The 19646-nt window shown below is 45.7% G+C and overlaps 1 protein-coding gene across 4 annotated transcripts in view; it reads right to left on the reverse strand.

Annotated features, from left to right (window-relative positions):
* Positions 1 to 19646, reverse strand: part of ARFIP1 (ADP ribosylation factor interacting protein 1) — a 310000-nt gene that overhangs the window by 209027 nt on the left and 81327 nt on the right. For 3 of the 4 annotated variants that reach the window (XM_063920535.1, XM_063920536.1, XM_063920537.1), the window contains one exon: positions 15112 to 15210. The exons of the other annotated variant lie outside the window; for it this stretch is intronic. In XM_063920535.1, coding sequence (XP_063776605.1) covers positions 15112 to 15210 — 99 coding nt within the window. The remainder of the gene's footprint in view (positions 1 to 15111; positions 15211 to 19646) is intronic. 4 annotated transcript variants of the gene reach the window in all.

Consider the following 19646-nt stretch of genomic DNA (forward strand, 5'->3'; position numbering starts at 1 on the left):
ACTGCACTGTATGGATGTAAGACATTGTGATATGAACTACCTTTAACTAGTTGGATGACTGCTTTGGATCTTAATAGAAGGTGGACGACTGAAAGATTTTATTAAAATGTCAAGTAATGCCTTTTTCCCAAACTAGTCATGAGGTTTAGATGCAGGGAACTTTAAGACCTGCAATTAAGAGAAAATACAAAGCAGTCAAATGGATTTCCTTCTACAAATACGCAGACCCAGCAATGCCAATTAGTCATTTCTACAGCCCCTTCTATATTCCCAGGAGAACAAAAGAGAGGTCACTAAGCTGGGGTACAAGACGTCACCCAACATCTGTGCCTGCACACTGCACACCACAGCACAGCCAGCAGTGTTACTGTAGTAGAAAGGAGGCCAAAGTCACATTACTTTGGATTCTACAGAAGTTCTACAAAGCACAGCATGGTCCATAGAGAATTGGTGATGCACTTGGATTACAAGAGGGCTAAACAATGTTGCCCACAGTAAGTAATCCCAATTTGTGGGGTTTGGAAGAGAATATATGTCTGACTGGTTACTATGTGCAACAGCACCTTGTGTACACAGTTACTGATAAAACAGCACCCTGTATACACAGTTACCTGTACAACAGCCTACATAACTACAATCTAGCGTGTCATGCTCTGTGCACTCACTGACACAAAACAAAAGTTTCATCCATCCCCAGGAGACAGACTGACCTCCACTGCCTTGAATAATACTGCTGGTAGTAGATTGTAGTGCTGATAACCCAACTACAAATTCCTTACTTCTACATGAAACCATTCCTCATTTTCCACTGTTGTTGTTGCATCAGTTTTGGAAGCAGAATTTAGACCATCACAGTAACATAAAACACATACTACACATGCACCAGAAATAATAAATCATGTTTCCAGAAATGGTGAGCGCACCAACTTTACCATATTGTGCAATTCTGTGATGTGGGCAGAGAGAGGATACCAGTATATTCACATGGGGATCTGGGTTTCAACATTATTGCACGGATATTTTTGCAGGTGGTTGTTCAGAAATAAAGCAATTCATTTACATTAATATACATCAAAGACTGCATATTAACAATCTGAATGCATGACAATATACGTGAAATGACTGCAGTAAAGTATGCTTAACTAAATATGCCCACCATGCCAGCGATCACTCCTCCACAACAGGCTGCCTCTCCTGGGTATAACCAGCCCTGGTACCAATAGCACTAGGGCTCTTCCAACACCCACGTAGCGCCGGGTGCTGGGTAAGTGTGTATGAAATACATAATTAAATACTTTGTTATTGGCAAGCTATAAGTCCCAGCATGGTCCAACAGCCAAACAAGGCTGCCGGGGGGGGGCAGGAGGACATTCTGAGAACCATGCCCATGTGACTGCACTGAAATAATGAAAATAGTCCGTCCGGAGGACTACTATATACCGCACATTAGGCCTATACTTAACATGGGCGGTTCTCACTGCCTTGACCTCAGGTAACCTGCCATGTTAAATATAGGCTCAATAGTAAGTACAGGGTTTCAGCTATGACAGTACACTATTGGCACTAAAAGCCCTATACCTTACATTGCACCTATACGTAACATGGTAGGATACCTGAAGTCAAAAACGGTCAAGCTAATTATAGGTCTAATGATAAATACATGGAAGTCATTCCAGCTGGTCACAGTCAGAGTATTTTCATGATTTCAGCACTAATTCAGCACATTGGAAAGTAATTAATACAAATAGGTTCTAAGCATCTAAAATAGGATTTTAATTACCTACCGGTAAATCCTTTTCTCGTAGTCCGTAGAGGATGCTGGGGATCACATTAGTCCCATGGGGTATAGATGGGTCCATTAGGAGCCATGGGCACTTTAAGAGATCATTAGAGTGGGCTGGCTCCTCCCTCTATGCCCCTCCTACCAGACTCAGTCTAGAAACTGTGCCAGAGGAGACTGACATACTTGGAGAGAAGGAAATACACAACTAGCGCCAAGATTCACACCAGCTCACACGTACAACAAAAGGAAAGCCAAGCTAACCAACTTGGAACGATTCAGCAACAGCTGAACTAACAAACTGAACTAAGTAACAATGCAGGAATATGAAGCACTGGGCGGGCGCCCAGCATCATCTACGGTAGGCATGTCCAAACTGCGGCCCTCCAGCTGTTGTGAAACTACATATCCCAGCATGCCCTGACACAGTTTTGCTGTCAATGAATGCTAAAGCTGTGTCAGGGCATGTTGGGATGTGTAGTTTCTCAACAGCTGGAGGGCCGCAGTTTGGACATGCCTGCTCTACATACTACGAGAAAAGGATTTACCGGTAGGCAATTAAAATCCTATTTTCTCTTACGTCCTAGAGGATGCTGGGGTCCACATTAGTACCATGGGGATGTACCAAAGCTCCCAGTACGGGAGGGAGAGTGCATAGGTTCCTGAACAGATTAACCAAACTTTAGGTCCTCAGAGGCCAAAGAATCGAACTTGTAGAACTTAGCAAATGTGTTTGACCCTGACCAAGTATCTGCTTGGCAAAGCTGAAGAGCCGAGACACCCCGGCAGCCGCTCAGGAAAAACCCACTTTACGAGTAAAATGGGCCTTAACAGATTTTGGACACGGCAAGCCTGCCATAGAATAAGCATGCTGGCTAATGAACCTGATCCAGCGAGAAATTGTCTGCTTAGAAGCAGGACACCCAACCTTGTTGGGATCATAAAGGACAAACAGAGCATCCGACTTCATGTGACGAGATTTCAAAGCCTCAACATTCAAGGACTTTGAGGTAATTGAGGAGTCAGTAGCCACTGTCACCACAATAGGTTGATTGATATGAAAGGCTGGCACAACCTTTGGAAGAAACTGCTGACGCGTTCCGAGCTCAGCTCTATCCTCATGGAAAATTAAATAGGGGCTCTTACAGGACAACGCCCCCAATTCCGACACGCGTCGACCAGATGCCAACACCAACAGCGCGACCGCCTTCCAGGTAAGAAACTTGACGTCCACGTCCTGTAAAGGCTCAAACCAATCCGATTGCAGGAACTGCAGCACCACATTTAGATCCCAAGGTGCCGTAGGAGGCACAAAGGGTGGTGGAATATGCAGAACCCCTTTCAAAAATGTCTGAACCTCAGGAAGAGACGCCAATTGTTTCTGGAAGAAAATAGACAAGGCCGAAATCTGGACCTTTATGGAGCCCAAGCATAGGCCTACATCCACATCTGCTTGGAGAAAGAGGAGAAACCGTCCAAAGTTGAAACTCCATCACAGGAAACTTCTTGGATCCACACCAAGACACATACTTTTTCCAAATTTGATGGTAATGCTTTGACGTTACTCCCTCCAACCTCCATGCCATCAAACGTAGCCTCGGTAAGTTTTCATAGGCAAACGGCCCATGTTGGAGAAGGTCCTCGCGAAGAGGAGCAGTAATTCCAGAAGATCCGCGTACCAAGCCCGTCTTGGCCAGTCCGGAGCAATGAGGATTGCCTGAACTCTTGTTCTTTTTATGAGCTTGAGAACCTTTGGGATGAGGGGAAGTGGAGGGAACACATACACCGACTGGAACGTCCATGAAGTGACTAGTGCATCAGCTGCCACTGCGTGTGGGTCTCTTGACCTGGAACAGTACCTCCGAAGCTTCTTGTTGAGGTGAAGTCCATCATGTCTATCAGAGGTACCCACCATCGGCTTGTCACCTCTGCGAACACCTCCGGCTGGAGGCCCCATTCTCCTGGATGGAGATCATGTCGGCTGAGGAAGTCCGCTTCCCAGTTGTCCACTCCTGGAATGAAGATTGCTGACAGCGCCAACGCGTGCTTTTCTGCCCAGAGGAGGATTCTTGTTACCTCTGACATTGCAGCTCCGCCCTGTCTGTTTATGTAGGACACCTATGTGACGTTGTCCGACTGAACCTGAATGGCTTGATTTCGCAGATGATGTGCTGCTTGTAGAAGACCATTGTAAAATGGCCCTCAGTTCCATAACGTTTATTGGAAGGAGAGATTCCTGACTGGACCACCTTCCTTGGAAGTTTTCTCCTTGGGTGACTGCTCCCCAACATCTGAGGCTTGCATAGGAGGATCCAATTCAGAATCCCGAACCTGCGGCCTTCGAGTAGGTGAGACGCTTGTAGCCACCAGAGGAGTGAAATTTTGGCTTTCGCGACAGGCGTATCCGCTGGTGCATGTGAAGGTGTGATCCCGACCATTTGTCTAGGAGATCCTGTTGGAAGAACCTCGCATGGAACCTTCCGTACTGAAGAGCCTCATAGGAGGCAACCATCTTCCCCAGAAGACGAATGCACCGATGAACCGTTACCCTGGCCAGTTTCAGGAGTTCCTGGACCATTGATTGGATCACCAACGCTTTCTCCACTGGTAGAAACAACCTTTGTACTTCCGCATCGAGTATCATTCCCAGGAAGGGCAGTCTCCTTGTCGGCTCCAAATGTGACTTTGGAAGATTCAGGATCCACCCATGATCCTGGAGTAGATGAGTTGAGAGAGCAATACTCTCCTTGGAAGATACTTTTATCAGCAGATCGTCCAAGTATGGAATTATGGAAGAGTAGCATCATCTCCGCCATGACCTTGGTGAATACCCTCGGTGTTGTGGAGAGGCCAAATGGCAGTGCCTGGAACGGATAGTGACAGTCCAGCAGCGCAAATCTGAGATAAGCCTAGTGAGGAGGCCAGATCAGAATGTAAAAGTATGCATCCTTGATATCCAGGGATATCAGGAATTCCCCCTCCTCCAGACCTGAGTTCACCGCTCTCAGAGACTCCATCTTGAATTGAATTTTCTCAAGTAGGGGTTCAATTACTTTAGGTTCAAGATCGGCCTTACCGAACCGTCCGGTTTTAGCACCACAAACAGGTTTGAGTAATAACCCTTGTGTTGTAGGTGGAGTGGAACAGGAACAATTACATTTGTTTGAACCAATTTTTTAATTGCTTCCTGTAGGACAGCGCCGTCTGTCAGCGAAACTGGTAAGCCTGATTTGAAGAATCTGTGAGGTGGGAGTTGTTGAAACTCCAGTCTGTATCCCTGGGCCACAATATCCTTTACCCAGGGGTCTAGGAATGATGACGCCCAAACGTGACTGAAGACTTTTAGTCTTGCTCCCACCTGCCCGACCTCCAGGCAGGGAGGTCCACCAACATGCTGAAGATTTTGAGGAAGCAGAACCTGGCTTCTGTTCCTGGGAACCTGATGGTACAGGTTTTTTGGCCTTTCCCCGACCTCCTCTAAAGAAGGTGGGAGGGGTTTGAATGTCTTACATTTTGTGGTCCGAAAGGACTGCATTGTAGGCGAAAGAAAAGACTTCCTAGCTGGTGGTAGAAAAGTTGACTTACCCGCAGTTGCCGTGGAGATCCATGCATCCAAAGCATCCCCAAAGAGAGCCTGACATGTGAAGGGTAGGTTCTCCACACTTCTCTTGGATTCTGCATCCGTAGTCCATTGGCGTAGCTAGAGTCCTCTGCGCGCAGAGACCGCCATAGGAGTAGCCCGTGCATTCAGCATGCCAAGGTCCTTCATGGCCTCTACCATGAACTCTGCAGAATCCTGTATGTGACGTAAAAACAAATCAATGGCACTTCTATCCATAGTATCTAAGTCTTCTAGCAATGTGCCTGACCATTTTACTATGGCTTTAGAAATCCACGCACAAGCAATAGTGGACCGTAAAGCGACGCCATTAGCTGTGTATAGTCATTTGAGTGTATTCTCAATCTTACGTTCAGCTGGTTCTTTTAAAGCAGTTGAACCAGGAACAGGTAAAACCACCTTTTTTGACAACCTAGATACAGATGCGTCAACTATAGGTTGGTTTTCCCACTTTCCATCCCTCTTCAGGAAAAGGGAAAGCAATGAGAACCCTTTTTGGGATCTGGACTTTTTTCTCTCGGTTTTCCCTGGAATTTTCAAACAAAGAGTTTAACTCCTTGGAAGCCGGAAAGGTAAGCGAGGATTTCTTACTTTCTGTAAAATAAAATTCCTCCACCTGTTCAGGTACGTTCTCAGAAACGTGTAAAACATTCCTAATGGCTTCAATCATTAGTTGCACCCCTTTTGCAAGGGATGTGTCCCCTCCCTGCATGTCCCATCACCGTCCCCTGTATCAGAGTCGTTATCCGTGTCAGCTTGCATTATCTGGGCAAGTGTACGCTTTTGTGAATATGTAGGTGGGGTTCTTGATGAAGTATTGGGGGCCAAATACTGTAACCCCTCCGCAGATTTCCTCAAAAACTGTGTCTCTTTCTCAGTATGTGACATCCTTGTAGAAATCTGGGATATCATTCCCCTTAAAGAATCCACCCATGGGGGTTCGGATTCAGAAGGCTGAGACAGTGGGATCAGTATGTAATCCCGCTGGACGGGATCCCGGCGGTCGAAATACAGACGCCGGAATCCCGACCACACAATCCCGACAGGAGTGGCGAGCGGAATGCAGCCCCTTGCGGGCTCGCTTCGCTCTCCACGCTCGGCACACTATTATATTCTCCCTCTATGGGTGTCGTGGACACCCACGGAGGGAGAATATGGGGTATATGCAATTGAGGTCGAATTGCCGCAAATGTCGAAAAACGGGGCATTTTCGACACAAAAAAAAAATTCGACAATGCAATACAGTACAAATGCAATACAAAAAAACGGCCGTTTCAGATTCGACTTTTTGAAATTCGACAGTTGTCAAATTCGACATGTCTGCAATGGTAAAAATGCGGCTTTTCGACAAAAAAAGTATATTCAATTGAAGAATGTCGATTTGACAAAAGTGCTTTTCAACAGTCATTTCGTCAATTTCAGTCCGCCTCATTTTGGTGGCGGAATCTAATAAAACATTTTAAAAACATGGTGTTTTTTGTAGCTAATAGCATATCTATTTATATTAGAAGGGATTATCTACTTGGTTTGTCTATTAGGAGCCACAAGTATTATTTATATATTTTTTAAAAGAATATATATTTTTTTTTTTTACGGACTAAAATAATATGAAGAGATCAGAGCATGTTTTTCAGTGGGAAAGGGTGGGAATGGGTTAAAAATCAAGAAAAAAAATGCGTGGGGTCCCCCCTCCTAAGCATAACCAGCCTCGGGCTCTTTGAGTCGGTCCTGGTTGTAAAAATAGGGGGGAAAAATTGACAGGGGATCCCGCGTATTTTTACAACCAGCACCGGGCTCTGCATCCGGTCCTGGTGCAAAAAATACGGGGGACAAAAAGCGTAGGGGTCCCCCATATTCTTAACACCAGCACCGGGCTCCACTAGCTGGAGAGATAATGCCACAGCCGGGGGACACTTATACCGGTCCCTGCAGCCGTGGCATTAAATCCCCAACTAGTCACCCCTGGCCGGGGTACCCTGGAGGAGTGGGGACCCCTTAAATCAAGGGGTCCCCCCTCCAGCCACCCAAGGGCCAGGGGTGAAGCCCGAGGCGGTCCCCCCCATCTAAGGGCTGCGGATGGGGGGCTGATAGCCTTGTGTCAAATAAAAGAATATTGTTTTTTGTAGCAGAACTACAAGTCCCAGCAAGCCTCCCCCGCAAGCTGGTACTTGGAGAACCACAAGTACCAGCATGCAGGGGGGGGGAAACGGGCCCGCTGGTACCTGTAGTTCTACTGCAAAAAAAATACCCAAATAAAAACAGTACACGCACACTGTGAAAGTAAAACTTTATTACATACCGACACACACATACTTACCTATGTTCACACGCCGACTCTGTCCACTTCTCCAAGTAGAATCCACGGGTTACCTGAAAATAAAATTATACTCCCCATAATCCAGTGTAGATCTGTCCTCTTCTTTTTTGTAATCCACGTACTTGGCAAAAAAATAAACCGCATTACCCGGACCACGCACTGAAAGGGGTCCCATGTTTACACATGGGACCCCTTTCCCCGAATGCCGGGACCCCCCGTGACTCCTGTCACAGAGGGTCCCTTCAGCCAATCAGGGAGCGCCACGTCATGGCACTCTCCTGATTGGCTGTGCGCGTCTGAGCTGTCAGACGGCGCATAGCAGTATGCCGCTCCATTATCTTCAATGGTGGGAACTTTGCGGTCAGCGGTGAGGTTACTCGCGGTCGAAAAAGTTGAATCCAGGACGCACACTATCCGTCAATTAGTCCGTTTTTCGACAGCGGGACTGTCGAATCCGTTTTTTATTGAATATGTCAAATTCGGGTCCCGGCGGCAGGGTGTCTGACTGTCGAATTGTGTCGAATTAAAAAACGGTCGAATTCCAGCCGAGATTCGACCGCAATTGCATATACCCCTATGTCGGGATTGTGCCGGTCGGGATTCTGGTGTCGTTATTTCGACCGCCGGGATTCCGTACGGCGGGATGTTGACCGCATCCCGGGACAGTATATTGCAGTCCTGAGTACATGGGATAGACTCCTCAGGAGAAGATAAACACTCTGCAGCACAGGACACAGAGTCCTTAGACATGGTAATGTGGGATATACACACACACACACACACACACACACACACACACACACACACACACAGACACACACACACAGGAAAATGTCAGATACAATTTCCCCCCAGAATACCTTCAGAGAGTCACAGAGTCTAAGGAGCCAGCCACACAGCGCCCTTTGGAGCAATTATGATAAAAGCCCGGCGCTCAGAAACCAACCTTAATAGGTTGATTATTACTAACACTTCACTCCCCCCTGTCTATAACACCCTGGTATCACAGTAACTGGAGTTAAGTGGAGGGTCAGCGCTCCCTGTCAGCGTTTCTTCTGTGTCTGCAGGGAGGAAAATGGCGCTGGTGAGTGCTGGATCCGCTCTGAGAAGCCCCGCCCCCCACAATGGCGCATGGTTTCCCGCACAAATTTGATTATACTGGACGGAGGTCTCTATGCTAACAGCGGGATTAGCCCCTGTTAGCGTCTGTGACCAGTTTAGGGTGACTGTGCTGGCCCAGGACGCCCCTCCAAGCGCCTACGGTGTTGCTGAGCCTTCCTGAAGTGCAGCCTGTCAGAGCTGCGCTCCCACCCTTGTGCCGCCATACCCACCGGCGACCCGCTAACCGGGACGCCATCACTGTACTCACCACTCTTCTTACTTCTGGCTCTGTTAGGGGGTGGTGGCCGTGCTGTAGGAGTGAGCGGTTGCCTCGTGGGCTTTCGATCATCACCCTCAGGAGCTCAGTGTCCTGTCAGCGGAGATAGAGAACCATTAACTTCTAGAGTTAGTTCCTACTCTTTCCCCCTCCCCCCCCAAGTCCCACGAAGGAGGAAGGCTGTTGCCAGCAGCCTTCCTGTACCTAAAGATAGAATTAAAATAAAAAACTATTAAAACTCCTAAGAGCTCTCCTAGCTGTGACTGGCTCCTCCGGGCACATTTTCTAAACTGAGTCTGGTAGGAAGGGCATAGAGGGAGGAGCCAGCCCACACTACTGATCTGTCAAAGTGCCCATGGCTCCTAATGGACCCATCTATACCCCATGGTACTAATGTGGACCCCAGCATCCTCTAGGATGTAAGAGAAATTAAGATTTATTTTCCCCTTAAACAGGTGTCCTGTTTTATTTACATGTATTTACATCTTTCCTTGTTGAATTAAGCTGGCCTTGGTAGCAAGATAGGCTGGCAGCCATGTTTGGTAACTGAGCCATACTAGGACGAGCATTTTGCTAGTGCTTAATTCTCTTTTTTCCCACTATTACCCCAGACCCTCTGGGCATCTGGCGCTGGAAGAATATTGAAGCTAAGCACAATAGGTTACCATACAATATGTGATTGGTGTAATAATTCAGCACAGGCCTTTTTTAAAAAATCTCTCCAGGTCAGTCAGTTTCTCAACAGACATGTGAGAAGATATAAAGCAGCATATATACTGTAGTGTGACACCATGTAGATAATTTTTTTAAATGGTTCACTTTTCAGTAGGGGATGCACATATAGTCAAATATATTTGTGCCCGTGTATGTATCTGTATAACAATCCCTTCTATTAGGATGGTCTTAGGTAAGCTCCGCTCTTTAGTATTTCCTCAGTGAATATGTAAAACACAAAGTTTAACACATCTAACCCCCTTAAGATGAAATCCACTCACATGTGATCAGCAGAAACCAAGACCATTATAAAACGCAAGCAGCTCTGTTTTCAAAACCTTTTGTCCTCCTGTGCACCAAGGAATGACCACAAGTGAATAAAAAGTACGAAGAGGTCACTAATAATTAACTTTTCTTCTTAAATGAATAAAACAAATCATATAAAAAGCTTGGTGTGCTGTGAAAACCATGTAACAAAGTGAAGCTGGTTTAAGTGAGTCACAATCCTCCAATTCCCGGGCTATCAGAAGGGATGAATGCACAGTTCCCGGATGTATGTATCTCTCTTGTGTGGAGGTGCTGTCTTCCAGATGGACCACGTTTCAGAATACTTCCTGTGTAAGTTTTCCGAAACACGTTGACATTGTCCACCTGCAGAAGGCACCTGCTCACCAAAGAGACACAGAGTGAGCTGTGCATTCATCCCCTCTGGCTCCCTTTCACTCTTACCTACAGGACTTCTCTGGTGCAACTCCTCTACTAAGGAACTCGGAACTTCACCTGGCCAAACTCCCCCAACCTTTCAGTCTTCCAGGCCCTCTCTCAAAACCCAACTCTTCACTACAACAATCCTAGCCCCAACTATCCAGTCCCACTACATTCTGTTGTATCAGCATCATCCTCTCCTTATAGAGTAGACTGTCAGCGCCCACACGCAGGGCCCTCTATACAAATGTCCTATGTGTGCACCTTACCTAATAAAAAAAAATTAAGGACTAGAGAGCTGTTATCTTTGACCAAACTGCCCACAAATCATTGTATGCGTGGATCTAAAACTACCACCAAACTCTATAAATAGTAAAGTGTGCTTAAATAGTGATTAGACCAATACACTTAAGACTGATTAAACATAGCATTTGTTTCCAATTAATTTTTATCACATGGCTATTTCATCAAGTTCTTAACTAAGGTTACAATAATGTTCTCAAGTGTTGCAGCTACGGTTTAGGGAGGCTAACAGCAGCCCTTACAAATGAAACCACGCTAAACTGGGGCTTAGACCCAAGCAACAATGTATGTTTCCTGGCAGCTCCTGCAGTGCATATGACAGCCAAGGTAAACTTACATTCAAAAAAGGTCACGAGGTTGTGTACACAAAAGGTCGTACTGTATAAGGCATTTATAGCAAGTGCTGTATGGCCATGAACACAAAATTATGCACAACAGGATTACTGTATATGCTAATCTAAAATCTGTAAAATAAAGCCTGAAGACAAACTATTCTCATCTAGCTTAAACGCTTTATTTATGAAAAATCCTATTTCAGTAACATATCTGCTAACAGACTTAACTAAAAGCCAGATTGTTATCATTCAAAAAAGGACCTGTCTATGCCCGTTTTATGCCCATTTTAGTTACAAACCGACAATCTCAGTTAACTATAAAACAATTTAAGAGATCACAGTCAGCTGCTTTTCGGTGTACCCTTGGAGATTTTAGGAAATAGACACTTTTTTGCATCTATAATATCAGGGCAGGAACCAAATAGTCTACCTAATTCCATGCCTGGTGACCCCAGACCTCCCGTCCTTCTCATGATAGAACATGACATTTCTTATCAAATGAACCCACCTCTTATGTATGGAGGGTAATCACATCACATCACATCATGGGTTACATACTTAAATGTTATCAAATTATGAACTAATTATGTAAAATGTTGCTACTGTACATACAGATTTGCAATAGTAAGGACAAGTGCTGAAAACTGAGTTTTTAGGACTGCATCCAGAAGCAGCCTATATAGTGTAGTGGAGCTGGTAAACTGGACATTGGGGGTCATTCCGAGTTGTTTGCTCGCGAGCAGTTTTTAGCAGCCGTGCAAACGCTATGCCGCCTCCCACTGGGAGTGTATTTTAGCTTAGCAGAAGTGACAACGAAAGGATCGCAGAGCGGCTACAAAGTTTATTGTGCAGTTTCTGAGTAGCTCAAAACCTACTCAGCGCTTCACTTCAGACTGTTCAGTTCCTGTTTTGACGTCACAAACACGCCCTGCGTTCGCCCAGCCACTCCTGCGTTTTTCCTGGCACGCCTGCGTTTTTTCGAACACTCCCTGAAAACAGTCAGTTGACACCCAGAAACGCCCTCTTCCTGTCACTCACTCTGCGGCATCCAGCGCAACTGAAAAGCATCGCTAGACCTTGTGTGAAACTACATCGTTCGCTGTAATAGTACGTCGCGCGTGCGCATTGCGCCGCATGCGCAGAAGTGACGTTTTTCCCCCACATCGCTGCACAGCGAACGAATGCAGCTAGCGATCAACTCAGAATGACCACCATTATGCGATGAGGGCTGGCTGATCTAATTTCTATATCTATATCATACGCAGACAAATACATATTTCTTTTTCACCTCTACAATGTAGCGAGCTACAATAAGCAAGCATCAGTTTTACAATATTCAGGGAGAGATTTAGCCTGAAGACTGATTAGGCATGTACGAAAGATGACGGGTCCCAGCCATTGCATCATTGCCACCTGTGCTGCACCTATTCTGCAGCAGCCCCTCCCTGCAACCTATAAAAATAAACCTGTTGCCTCACTTTCATTATATTAAAAACCCAACTTGTATGAAAGGTTTATCCCGTCAGTTTTATTTTCCTCCTCTGTGATTGACAGCAAACCGTTTATGCAACGAAATGAAAACGGAGTGGTTAATTATGCCAGACGTAGTCTGAATGTCTGGAAGAAGAGGTAGTACTGAGGCTCGCAGACAGGATTAGTGAGTGTTACACGGTACCTTCATGTCACAGTATAGAGTATCATCAGAGCTATTTACGTGGCAGGGAGGGAGAATATCATTCCAAGGTGTTTTACCCAGCACACCTATGGGAAACAATTCACCAAACACAATGGAACATGTAGCATGTAAACTCAACAAATTATTACATGTAGGTTTACAGTATTTAAAGTAAGTAATAAAATGTAACAAAAACTTTGAGATAATCGAGAAATGCCTGTCTTTTGTATCTAATCGGGTGTGGGCACACACTTGTGCCTACATGTAGCATTAAAGTATGGACATATGTAAGAACACATGTGTAAACACAAGGAGCTACAGTAAAGAAAAGCAGAGCATCCCATTCATATATTAAAATTAAAGCATATGTACAAGAATTAGGAGAAACAACAATCCCTTGTTAATTAACAGGAGCTGATTTATGGAAGGCAGCACTGTACATCGGCACTGCTATGGCAGAGGATACACTCATTCATCTACACATATAAATGTGACACTGACAAAGGTTATTAACAGAATCATAGATAAAACCAAGTTACAGTATCTGTGCTTGGAGTCTTTCAAATGTAAGACCAACCACTTATGTAGGAAAGTAGTACAGGCTGCCCTTATATATATGCAAAATATACTGTCCATAATATGAATTTATCAACCTGCTGCAGCCCTGTCTCAATGTGTCATCATAATGAACGCTATAGAATGTGGACAGAGGGCTTAATGCAACGTATCCTCATCCTGACACACACAAGTAGCAACATATACAAATAATGTTGAAATGTTATGTCGGGAATACACTACAGAGATGTCAGCGCACCAAATCTTCTACATCGCTATGTGGGCACCCGTGACTTGCTCACTCCCACAGGTCGCTAGCGATATCTTCTGTCGGCCCTGCTGCAGGGCTAATGAAAGATATTGCTAGCAAACTGATGCAGTGCAAATGAGGGACAGAACAATATGTTGTTCCGTCCTTTATATATTTACGGCCAATCACCAAAGATAATTCGGCCCAACCATCAGGACGGGTGTGTACCCGGCCTTAGGTTAAAGTCTAAATGCAAGTGAAAGGTGGGCAGTGATGGTTAATGACTTATAGTAACTTTTAGCAACTACAGTATGCAATTATGTGACAAACACTGTCTTTCTCTCCTTCCTCCAACATCCCAGCTCCTCAAGATTTCAGGAGGAACGGCATGGTGAGTTGACCGTGATATTACCATATTCTTCCACCTACATCAGGTGTATATGTTTTAGAAAAAAACTGCGCTGTGTGTGTCTAAGCAGCTCTGTTTGATTGAACACTAGTAAAATATATTTGCACCGAGCGCTGAAAAGATTAAAAATATATATAAAGATTTCTAAAAAGCTTATGAAAAAACTTTGTAAAAAAACTTGTAAGAAACGTGTAAAAAATGTAAAAGACAGTGGCACCTGTGAAGAAAAAAGGGTTAATATAGCGGTGTTTACAGCTCCTTTTGGAGAATTTTTGAGCTACAAAAATTCTCCAAAAGGAGCTGTAAACACCGCTATATTAACCCTTTTTTCTTCACAGGTGCCACTGTCTTTTACATTTTTTACACGTTTCTTACAAGTTTTTTTACAAAGTTTTTTCATAAGCTTTTTAGAAATCTTTATATATATTTTTAATCTTTTCAGCGCTCGGTGCAAATATATTTTACTAGTGATCAAGTGTATATGATTGCGGTACACTCAGAAAGGTACACCAAGAGAAGGTGACCTGCATATGGATCTGTGTGCAAGGTTTCCCATGAAAAGCCAAAGCTTGGGGATCCAGATTACAGAATATTTTATAGAGACAAAAGTTACATTTTGCCTCTTGAAAGAAGAGCTCTCAATTAATGTGCCTGTCCGGAACTATAGGATGTCATTTACCAAGTAGATTTCTTCCCTGGAAGAATGGGCAGCGAGTGCACATCAGATGGGAGGAAATAAGCAATTCCCAACATAGCGAAAAAAAATCAGCAAAACCTCAATTACTTTTTACCACCTTGCTCTAGCATGCTCTATAGCACAGGTTCTCAAACTCTGTCCTCGGGACTCCACACAGTTTATGTTTTCCAGGACTCATCACAAATGAAATAATACAGGAAGGCTTTGTAAATAAAAATTCTCTAAAGAAGGTGATTACTGTGTTTGGTAACCTGTTCAGTAATATGGATTTGTCAAACTACATTCCATTTTAGTCTCATGCAGGGATAATATTCACACATTAGAGATTCACTGATTAGCTTCAATCATCATCCAGCAGTGGAAAATATAATTACCAAGGTAAAATTGTGATCTACAGTATCATCAATGTCTCCATTGCTGGTTACAGATATTTCAGCAGCTGTGCTTGGAGAGTCTTGAGCCATCGTGAGCTCCTAAAAAGAAAAAAAGAAAAGAAAAAAAAATACTTATTACATCAATACAGAGAAACCTAAAAGCAGAAAAATGAATACAGTGTCCACATGTTCAGTTATTTGCCTTTTGGTGCAACAGGATGATGTGTACTCAGCCAGATTTTAGAGAACCAAATGTTAGCTTAATCAGGAGCGAGCGACTATAGATCAGTTCCTCTCTGATGGAGAGGGCTCAGCATTTGCACATTAGGACTCAGGGAAGAGATATATGATCATCAGCGCAGTGGTAAGCGATATGGAATGGCTAATGATGGGAGGGATTTCTTGAAAGGATGGCAGGTTAATGATAATATAGAACTGAGGGTTTAATAACTAAAACAAGGGTTAATGATGGGTAGTTTAATGGAGGATTGGGACTATTTATGTTGCAGGAAGCAGGGGCTAAGTCTATGTGAACTGAGCGGTACATTGTGATTATAATGAAAATGGAAAGATGATGGAGGCAAATGGAAAGATGATGGTGAGAGGAACATGTAAAGTCTAAAATAAGATTTTACTCACCGGTAAATCTATTTCTCGTAGTCCGTAGTGGATGCTGGGGACTCCGTAAGGACCATGGGGAATAGACGGCTCCGCAGGAGACTGGGCACATCTAAAGAAAGATTTAGGACTATCTGGTGTGCACTGGCTCCTCCCCCTATGACCCTCCTCCAAGCCTCAGTTAGGAACTGTGCCCGGAAGAGCTGACACAATAAGGAAGGATTTTGAATCCCGGGTAAGACTCATACCAGCCACACCAATCACACTATATAACACGTGATAGGAACCCCGGTTAACAGTATGATAACAATTGGAGCCTCTGAAGAGATGGCTCACAACAAAACCCGATTTTTGTAACAATAACTATGTACAAGTATTGCAGACAATCCGCACTTGGGATGGGCGCCCAGCATCCACTACGGACTACGAGAAATAGATTTACCGGTGAGTAAAATCTTATTTTCTCTGACGTCCTAGTGGATGCTGGGGACTCCGTAAGGACCATGGGGATTATACCAAAGCTCCCAAACGGGCGGGAGAGTGCGGATGACTCTGCAGCACCGAATGAGAGAACTCCAGGTCCTCCTCAGCCAGGGAATCAAATTTGTAGAATTTAGCAAACGTGTTTGCCCCTGACCAAGTAGCTGCTCGGCAAAGTTGTAAAGCCGAGACCCCTCGGGCAGCCGCCCAAGATGAGCCCACCTTCCTTGTGGAATGGGCTTTTATTGATTTAGGCTGCGGTAATCCTACCGCAGAATGCGCCAGCTGAATAGTGCTACAAATCCAGCGCGCAATAGACTGCTTAGAAGCAGGAGCACCCAGCTTGTTGGGTGCATACAAGATAAACAGCGAGTCAGTTTTTCTGACTCCAGCCGTCCTGGAAACATAAATTCTCAGGGCCCTGACTATGTCCAGCAACTTGGAATCCTCCAAGTCCCTAGTAGCCGCAGGCACCACAATAGGTTGGTTCAAGTGAAAAGCTGAAACCACCTTCGGGAGAAACTGAGGACGAGTCCTCAATTCTGCCCTATCCATCTTATGACCACTTTCCACGTGAGATATTTTAATTCCACAGTCTTAAGTGGTTCGAACCAATGTGATTTCAGGAATGCCAAAACCACATTGAGATCCCAAGGTGCCACTGGGGGCACAAAAGGAGGCTGAATATGCAGAACTCCTTTGACAAAAGTCTGAACTTCAGGCAGTGAAGCCAGTTCTTTCTGGAAGAAAATCGACAGAGCCGAAATCTGGACCTTGATGGACCCCAATTTGAGGCCCAACGTCACCCCTGCTTGCAGGAAGTGTTGGAATCGACCCAGTTGAAATTCCTCCTTCGGGGCCTTCATGGCCTCACACTAAGCAACATATTTCCGCCAAATGCGGTAATAATGTCTTGCGGTGACATCCTTCCTGGCTTTGATCAGGGTAGGGATGACTTCCTCCGGAATACCCTTTTCCTTTAGGATCCGGTGTTCAACCGCCATGCCGTCAAACGCAGCCGCGGTAAGTCTTGGAACAGACAGGGTCCCTGCTGCAGCAGGTCTTGTCTGAGCGGCAGAGGCCAAAGGTCCTCTGCCCGCATCTCTTGAAGTTCCGGGTACCAAGCTCTTCTTGGCCAATCCGGAACCACGAGTATGGTTTTCACTCCTCGCATTCTTATTATTCTCAGTACCCTGGGTATGAGAGGTAGAGGAGGAAACACTTAAACCGACTGGTACACCCACGGTGTCACTAGAGCGTCCACAGCGATCGCCTGAGGGTCCCTTGACCTGGCGCAATATCTTTTCAACTTTTTATTGAGGCGGGACGCCATCATGTCCACCCGTGGTCATTCCCAACGGTTTACCCGCATTTGGAAAACTTCTGGAAGAAGTCCCTATTCTCCCGGGTGTAGGTCGCCCATCGGAGAATCCTTGTGGCTTCTGCCATCGCCATCCTGCTTCTTGTGCCGCCCTGTCTGTTTACATGGGCGACCGCCGTGATGTTGTCTGATTGGATCAGTACCGGCTGGTACTGACGCAGGGGCCTTGCTTGGCTTAGGGCATTGTAAATGGCCCTTAGCTCCAGAATAATTATGTGAAGCGAAATCTCCTTGGAAATTTCTTCCCTGTGTGACTGCACTCCAGCCCCGAAGGCTGGCCTCCGTGGTCACTAGGACCCAGTCCTGTATTCCGAATCTGCGGCCCTCTAGTAGATGAGCCCTCTGCAGCCACCACAGCAGCGACACCCTGTTTCTTGCCGACAGGGTTATCCGCTGTTGTATCTGTAGATGGGACCCGGACCATTTGTCCCACAGGTCCCACTGGAATGTCCTTGCGTGGAACCTTCCGAATGGAATTATGCTTCGTACGAAGCTACCATTTTTTTTTCAGGACTCGTGTGCTTCCACTGGAAGAAACACTCTTTTCTGGTCTGTGTCCAGAATCATTCACAGGAACAGAAGACGTGTCGTCGGGACCAGCTGTGACTTTGGAATATTGAGAATCCAGTCGTGCTGTTGTAGCACTTCCCGAGAGAGTGCTACCCCCACTACCAACTGTTCTTTGGACCTCGCCTTTATCAGGAGATCGTCCAAGTACGGGATAATAAAAACTTCCTTCTTGCGAAGGAGTATCATCATTTCGGCCATTACCTTGGTAAAGACCTTCGGTGCTGTGGACAACTCCAACGGCAGCGTCTGGAACTGATAGTGACAGTCCTGTACCACACATCTGAGGTACTCCTGGTGAGGAGGGTAAATGGGGACATGCAGGTACGCATCCTTGATGTCCAGGGAGACCCTGTAATCCCCCTCGTCCAGGCTCGTAATAACCGCCCTGAGCGATTCCATCTCAAGCTTGAATCTTCTGATATAAAAGTTCAAGTATTTTAATTTTAAGATGGGTCTCACCGAACCGTTCTGTTTCGGTACCACAACCATTGTGGAATAGTAACCCCTTCCTTGCTGAAGGAGGGGCACCTTGACAATCACTTGTTGTGATTATAGTGTTGAATATCCACCAACACCGCCTCCCTGGCAGAGGGAGGTGCCGGTAAGGCAGATTTTAGGAAACGGCGGGGGGAAGAACGTCTCGAACTCCAGCCTGTACCCCTGAGATACTACTTGAAGGACCCAGGGATCCATGTGAGAGAGCACACTGGGCGCTGAAATTTCTGAGACGGGCCCCCACTGTACCCAGGTCCGCCTGAGCAGCCCCAGCGTTATGCTGTGGACTTACCGGACGCAGGGAGGACTTCTGCTCTTGGGAACTAGCTGTGTGCTGCAGCTTTTTCCTCTACCTTTGCCTCTCGGCAGAAAGGATGAGCCTCTAGCCCTCTTGCTTTTCTGGGGCCGAAAGGACTGTACTTGATGATACGGTGCTTTCTTTTGTTGTGGGGTAGCCTGTGGCAAAAAAAGTCGATTTCCCAGCAGTAGCTGTGGAAACGAGGTCTGAAAGACCATCCCCAAACAGTTTTACCCCCTTATAGGGCAAAACTTCCATGTGCCGATTCGAGTCGGCATCGCCTGACCATTGCCGAGTCCATAACCCCCGTCTGGCGGCAATGGACCTAGCGCTTATTTTTGATGCCAGCCGGCAAATATCCCTCTGTGCATCACGCATGTATAAGACCACGTCTTTTATATGCTCTATTGTCAGCAAAATATTGTCCCTATCCATAGTAATTTTCCGACAGGGAATCTGACCACGCAGCGGGAGCACTGCACATCCATGCCGAAGCAATGGCTGGTCGCAATATAATGCCCGAGTGTGTGACTATATCTTTTAGGGTAACCCCCTGCTTTTTATCAGCAGGTTCCTTCAGGGCGGCCGTATCCGGAGACGGTAGTGCCACCTTTTCTGATAAGCGTGTAAGCGCTGTATCTACCCTATGGGGTGTTTCCCAACGTGACCTATCCTCTGGCGGGAAAGGGTACG

This window comes from Pseudophryne corroboree, chromosome 1 (assembly GCF_028390025.1).
Source record: "Pseudophryne corroboree isolate aPseCor3 chromosome 1, aPseCor3.hap2, whole genome shotgun sequence".
Lineage (NCBI taxonomy): Eukaryota > Metazoa > Chordata > Amphibia > Anura > Myobatrachidae > Pseudophryne > Pseudophryne corroboree.